Raw genomic sequence first — 7,271 nt, 5'->3', positions numbered from 1 at the left:
GGTGCAAACCTGCAACTACACCGATCGACCAGAAGTTCAAGTTCAAGCTAGGTGCTGAGGCTGGAGAACCAGTTGATCGTGATAGATACCAGAGGCTGGTGGGAAGGTTAATCTATTTGAGTCACACACGTCCTGATATCTCTTTTGCAGTGAGCGTGGTGAGTCGCTACATGCACGATCTGAGGAAGGGTCATATGGACGCTTTGTACCAGATTCTGAGATATTTGAAGAGTGCCCCCGGAAAGGGGCTGATATTCAGAAAGAATGGACATGTGAGCATCGAGGGTTATTGCGACTCTGATTGGGCTAGCTGTGCTGATGACAGGAGATCCACCTCAGGATACTGTATCTTTATAGGAGGTAACTTGGTCTCGTGGAAGAGCAAAAAACAGTCAGTGGTGGCGAGATCAACAGCTGAAGCAGAATATAGAGCTATGGCCTTGGGAGTCTCGGAATTATTGTGGTTGAAGAGTATGTTGGTGGAGTTGAAACTGGATCAAGGAGCAAAGATGAAGCTGTGGTGTGATAACAAGTCAGCCATCAGTATCGCTAATAACCCAGTACAGCATGATAGAACCAAACACATCGAGATCGATAGGTTCTTCATCAAAGAGAAGTTGGATAGTGGATTACTGGAGTTAAGTCATGTTTCAACAAAAGACCAGGCAGCAGATTGTCTGACTAAGGGACTTAGCTCAGTAGATATGATTAGAGAATGTGACAAGATAGGCTTAGTGAATATCTTTCGCCCATCTTGAGGAGTGTTGACATATTAGAATAGTTAAGGGAGTTATTTGTAAGATGTATTTGTAGGGGGCCTATATAAGCCCATGTTATCTCTTTAATAAGATTAGGGTTTTCATTCTTCAGAAATTGACGGGTTTGTGAATCTCCACTGAAATGTACATAGGGCTACATGGATCTGTATGTGACCTTGTATAATTTCATCAAGCTTATTTATCGTAGCTAGAAGAGAAATAAGCAGGAATCAAGAATACAAAGTTTATGAAATTGTAGCCTTGGGAGATAAGAGGTAAAAGTTGGCCTATATATAAGGCGTACATTAGTAATACAGATTTCATCAAAAACTCGATTGACCCCTGATCCTCCGCATGACCCAACAAAGCTCCTCTCTGAAAGTGTTAATTGATCTCTGATCATGCCTCAAGTTCCAACCACTGAGGATCGAAATCCCTCGGTAAAGTTTTGAGCTTGACCTCTAAATCTGCTAATTTCTGTTGGGATTAGGGTTTTTAGTGTTTTTGGGGGAGTTTGATTTGTGGGTTTTGGGCTTCATTGAAGAATTAGGGTTTTGATTGATTCCTTGTTGAAGCACTGACATTGGACGGAATGGGTTGAATTTCTTAACGTTTTTTGATCAAATTTAGATTACTGTTTTGGCTGAGGGATTACGTTTGTGATGGATTCTCACATAAACAGAATTTTTATGCTGATATATGCTTATTTATTCAATTTGGTGTTTGATTGAATTTTTCTCTTGGATGGTTCATGGAATCAGTGTGTATGTACTCCGCTGATATATGCTTATTTATTCAATTTGGTGTTGTTTGATTGGAATCAGTGTTTATTCAAATTTTCTGTTAATTCCCACGAAGACTTCTAAACCGCCGTCAGACTCTCAAATCCCTCTCTCATGAGGCTCCAAATTTCCCTTTTTCCTTCTATTTTCGACCTAAAATTTCAATCTTTTTTCCTAACAATCCGATTTTCTTCTGAATCCTGGAGTAAAGATGCAGAACGAAGAGGGAGCCGTTGTTGATCTCTACATTCCATGAAAATGGCATGAATATAACATTCTTTGATTGATTTCTTTTAATTTAGGGTTTCATTTGTTGATTGTTTTTTTTTGCGATTTTAATCAGTTCGGCGACGAATCAGTTGATTACTGCAAAGGATCATGCGGCGGTCCAGATTAACATTGGGCACGTAGATGAGAACATGATTTACACTGTCCAGTTCTCCACTTTTGCGCTCTCTAGTTTCATTAGAGCTCAGGTATTTGTTTTTGATTGATTTTAGAGTAATTTTGGCTAATTTTATTAGAAATGTCATTTAAATTTATGTTTTTGTTGCATGCTCTTCTTTGATGTGGTCTACTGTGAAATGCCTGCAGAAGGTTTTCCAAATGTATGGTTCTGGTTGCATGCTCTTCTTTGATGTGGTCTACTGTGAAATGCCTGCAGAAGGTTTTCCAAATGTATGGTTCTGAATTTATCATTCTTTGGCTTTATGGCTACTGTGAAATGCCTGCAGAAGGTTTTCCAAATGTATGGTTCTGAATTTATCATTCTTTGGCTTTATGGCTGTCTCATTTCTTGCATTTATAAGATGAAAACTTTCTACTTGAATTATGGACTGCTTGTTTGACCTTGTAATCTGCGCAGAGATAATATTCATAATAACAATGTATCATTCTTCTCTTCATAAGATAGACAAATATATTGTTCTGATTAGCTCGCTACCTGCAAAAGTAAATTAAAGTTACATGCCTAACGTTTGACATTCTTTACTATGTGGTGTACTTTGTCAACTTTGACTTCCATCAGTAATAATATAGGATTGATCCTAACATCATCAGTGACAGTTATTTATCTCTTTTTTAACACAATTAAATTCTTGTATAAGTTGAACCCAGAAGCGCACTCTCTGGTTGTATAGAATTCTGTTATATTGCCTCTTTGTTTGCAGGTGCTATAACTGGAGCTATAACTACCCCTCTTGATGTATTAAAGGCAAGACTGATGGTTCAGGTAAAGTTATATATGCTTTATACATCTCCTATTTCATGAATCCTTATAGCATCATGCATACCTGTATCTGGATGTAAACTTTACAGGGTTCAGGAGCGAAATACAAGGGACTTATTAGTTGTGCTCAAACTATTGTCAGAGAAGAAGGCCCTGCTGCTCTTTTGAAGGTTTGCTCTTCTATCTATATACTTAGAAAGATATTTAATTTTGAGTTTTTGTGTCAAAAGAGTTATAGTCCAACAGAGTAACTTCATGCTCAAGTTGGTGGGATCCCCTTTGTGCCAGATGTAGCAAGTCTATTTTATGATCTATTTTATGAGTGGAAAATACATGTCACAGATGCTGGTCAGCAACAATATTTTAGTATGGTTTCCATTATATGTACGTCAATTTAATTAAGGCTTCATCAGCTCAATAGATATCTCATATTGTATAGGCACCTGACAGGATTCCTTAGAATATCTTGTAATTGATTCCCTATTTCCTTGTATGTGCATTTGTTACAGGCTGCTAGACTAGCTGGTTGGCTTCCAGAAGTCAGAAATTTATATTCAAAAGCAAGCCATGGCAGGTTCGGTCTCGTTCTTGGATCAGATGGCAAGCGTTTTAGAACTCGCAGCTCGGAAGTTGTTAGATTAGCGGAATTACTTGATGAAGCTAGGGATTAGAGTAAAGATGAACTAGGACATGCCTTGAGGACAATGGCAATTTGTTGGTCTTGTTCACTTTGCTGTTCCCATTTGATTTTTCATCATGTTCTTTAACTTTTTTTTAATTTGATATTTTAGTTTCTGGACATGTATATAACGGTTACAGAATACAGATGCTTATTTGTTTGATGTTAAGATTTCATAAATCATGCAACTTAGGTTTTTTTTAATGTTGAATAGGTAAACTTGCAAAATGGATGGATGAAGAGCTTGAACAAACTGTAGAGACAGTTGGGTATGGTTCTGTCAAGTAAGCTTTTTTAAGATTGTGATTCATCTTTGATTACCGTCTTCAAGTCTCGTTAACATGCGTAGTTTTTAGTCTTTAATAGTTTTTAGCTTTATGTTTAGTCTTTAATAATTTTTAGTCTTTGATTAAGAGTGTAGATCTTTAATAGTTTTTAGTCTTATGTTTTTGGATTACTAATACTATTCTTGGGGAAGATGATTATTCACTCAATCATAGTGCACAACACTACGCATATAGCTTTTGAATGTCAAACATTAGTGAACGAGAAAATATAATTGTTGGTTGTCTAAAAATCACTGCAGATAGCTAATCCCTCATCAAACACCGACGATAGAAGTTACAATCTGACGACTTCCAGAAGACTATAATTTAAAAACTTTCACGTAGATTGATGAAGGTTACAATCTGACGACCTTCACAACAACTGATGAAAGCTCTAGTTCAATAGCCTTCACAATCAATATCGGGAGTTACAATTTGACGACTCTCATATTTTAAAGGAGCCAAGATGAAGATTACAAGATGACGGTCTTTGCAACGTTCCGGCAAAAGAGACCACAAATTGATGGTCTCTTCACATCAAAACGCAGAGGTCATCCCTGTGTTACAACATCAAAACGTAGAGGTCATGCCCATATTCTAGAGTCAAAACGCAGAGGCCACCCCAGCATTCAAGTTCAGACGCAGAGTTCGTGGACTCAAAACACAAAGTTCATGCAGAGCCCAACTCTGCGTCCAAAACGCAGAGTTCATGCAGAGCCCAACTCTGCGTCTCAGGTCCAAAACGCGGAGTTCATCTCTATGTCTTAACTCTGCATTTTAGATTTACAACGTAGCGCGACCTGTGCGTTCAGCCACTAAAATAGGTCAAACTCTGTGTTTTAAGTCTAAAACGCAGAGTTCGGGCCCTGAATGTTATTTTTCAGCGTTTGACTCGTTCAAAGCACGAATTGAACGGTTTTAAAACCGTTTTCCTCACAATTTGGGGAGTAGTTTAAGGGGGCGGTTACACTCCATTCAGCCCCACTTAGGAGCGAAATAAATAGGAGTAAACTCAACTGAGTTTGGATCCTTTGGATCTTGGAGTATCTTGGAGATCTAGAGATCGGCTTCTTCGGATCATCGTCTCGGCAGCAGATCATCTTCAAGCTTCTCACAACAACAAAGTTCTTGGAGCATTCCCTTGGCTTACAAACCGATCTCGGTTAAATCAACTCTTTCATAGAGTTTCAAACTCGTTCAGAGTTATCAACTCATCAAGAATTCTTTAAAACTTGCCACGTAAGTTCTTCATAGCATTAAATCGTGAGGAGAAGACCACGTTTCAGTGACACAAGACGTTCGGATCGTCAACGAAGAGCAAACTCGACGCGAGCATTCGAGGGAGGCACTCCATCGCCACCGTGAAGAACCCCGAATTAAACAAATAGGAGAATTCAGATCAATTCTCTTCTCTTTTGTAATCAAGAAATTCAAATTGTAATCAAGATTGAGAGAATAAAACATTCAATTCTTTCATTGTCTTTTTACAAAATTTCCACCAAACAATAACTAAAAGAATTTCTTGTGGTGTTTATATATTTTCTTGTCATACTTTAAGGTCATGTATGAAAACAACTGCTTCTTTTCATTGGAAGAAACTACAATAGATTTTCATAATTTTGTTGTCTTCTTGATTTATTGGAAGCCACCCTCTTGTTCCTTTCGGTTCCTCTTCTGCTTTTTTTTCCGAGTAGAAGACTAGTTATAGCATGAGCAACATTTAGTGGAAGCTATCCTCTTGATTTATTGGAAGCTATCCTCTATTTCTAAATCTCCATAGTTTGTGGCATCCTCTTGATTTATTGGAAGCTATCCTCTATTTCTAAATCTCCATAGTTTGTGGCAGGATGAAGGTTGTGAGGTGATGGATGGTGAAGGACGGAATATTTTGGATAGAATCAGTTGGAATGTGACAAAGCATTGGGAGAGACTCGATGAAGGAAGAACTCGTCTTGATAATTAATGGGCTCGCCATGATCTTTATCATTCAAATTCTAATTATTCATGGATTATTGCTTCACTGTCATATGTCTTTGAATAAGTTTTAATTTGTTAGAATGCATTTCAGCTAAGAGTTGTAGGATGTGGAGAAGTTGTGAATCTTGTAAATTGTCTAAACTCAAAGTTTTATAGTTGATTATCACTTCATTGAATTTATTGACAAAGCATGTATCGAGCACTCATCATTTTTAAATTGATTAAGTTAATTTCTTATTTATGATGATAATTATTTGTTTCATTTGAATGATATCATGTATTGAAATAAATGATTAGAAATAGATTAATATCATTGCTACAGTTGGATGCGAGAATAAGCATTAATATCTTGGTGAAAATATCTTTTTAATACCCTATAGCAAAAGATTTTCTGTTGTTAATATACCTTAGCGATGGTTAGGATTTTACTGATGTGGATATTTTATTTTAAAAAAATAAATATTCAATCTTATAGTAACGGTTGCTTTTTGTTGTTAATAGACTGTAGCAACAGTTAGGATTTGCTGTCGTGGATTTTTTATTATTTTATAAAAAATAATCTAAAAGCAATAGTTGTTATATTTGCAACGGGTTTAGGTCGTTGCTATAAGCTAATTGCAACAGCTTTAATAGTAACAAACTATTTACAACGTTTTTAACTGTTGTTAATGTATTAGAAACGGTCCATACTGTTAGTCTAAGGTGTAGACCCAAAGTTCGAGACAAGAGCTGAAATCAAAAGGATAAGAAAACGAGCAGACAGATCCACGGTCGACCGGGTCGGTCGACCGCGAACGTGCACAGGAGCTGGGAGAGCCTAGAACAGGTCGCGGTCGACTGACCCGGTCGACCGCCAAAACCCTGTAAGAAAAACTGGTCTCGGGTTTTGATTGCGGTAGACCGCGCCGGTCGACCGCCAAACTCTCTGGAATCTGATCGGTCGACCGGGCCGGTCGACCGCGACGCAGTCAAACAGAATCCTGTTCTGTTTAGGAATCTGTTTCACCCAGGGTTCTATATATACCCCAAACGATTTTAGGGTTTGTACTACATCAAAAAAAGGAGTTTTTGACTGTAAAAAAAGAGAGAATCTCAGAGAGATTAATCCCTTGTTTGAGAGCTTGTATTTTCTTCTTCAATTAATAAAAAAATTATGTGGTGTGGCTCCCGAGGACGTAGGCACATTGCCGAACTTCGTTAAATCTGTGTGTTCATCTCCTTTACTGTTTTTTGCAAGTTAGATCTTTATTTCTGGTTTTATTCCTACTTTCCTACTTTCAACACAAGGTCCGGAAGGGCAATGGTTCGATTGATTGTTTCGAATCCCCAACACATACTGTTACTAAGAGGTCTATAAGCAACGGTTGGAACCATTGCTATAAGGGGCTTTTGTGGAAGTACATTGCCATTTTTATGACATACTTCTTTTGATATGATACCTGCAATACCCGTTTCAAGAATATTATGTGCACACCAAATTCCATGTGTTTATTTACTTATTTTTTTATTTTCAACAACTTT

General features: G+C 37.5%; 1 protein-coding gene across 7 annotated transcripts; it reads left to right on the top strand.

The window, feature by feature from the left end:
• On the top strand, positions 874-5,945 carry LOC109826967 (arginine--tRNA ligase, cytoplasmic-like). Of its 7 annotated transcripts, none has more exons than XR_002243311.1 (7): positions 874-1,198; positions 1,884-2,016; positions 2,710-2,771; positions 2,858-2,938; positions 3,278-3,342; positions 3,662-3,716; positions 5,620-5,945. XR_002243311.1 is itself a non-coding variant. In XM_020393981.1 (5 exons), the coding sequence occupies exons 3-5, from the start codon at positions 2,763-2,765 to the stop codon at positions 3,437-3,439; spliced, it is 252 nt and encodes an 83-aa protein (XP_020249570.1). In that variant the 5' UTR covers positions 874-1,198; positions 1,884-2,016; positions 2,710-2,762; the 3' UTR covers positions 3,440-3,645. The 7 variants fall into 7 exon arrangements, 3 of the variants coding, with proteins under 3 accessions (XP_020249570.1, XP_020249571.1, XP_020249572.1); XR_002243313.1 differs by having other exon boundaries at positions 5,610-5,945; XR_002243310.1 differs by having other exon boundaries at positions 3,662-3,731.

The sequence above is a fragment of the Asparagus officinalis genome, chromosome 10 (assembly GCF_001876935.1).
Source record: "Asparagus officinalis chromosome 10, Aspof.V1, whole genome shotgun sequence".
Taxonomy (NCBI): Eukaryota; Viridiplantae; Streptophyta; class Magnoliopsida; order Asparagales; family Asparagaceae; genus Asparagus; species Asparagus officinalis.
This window is presented reverse-complemented; position numbering and strand designations above follow the sequence as displayed.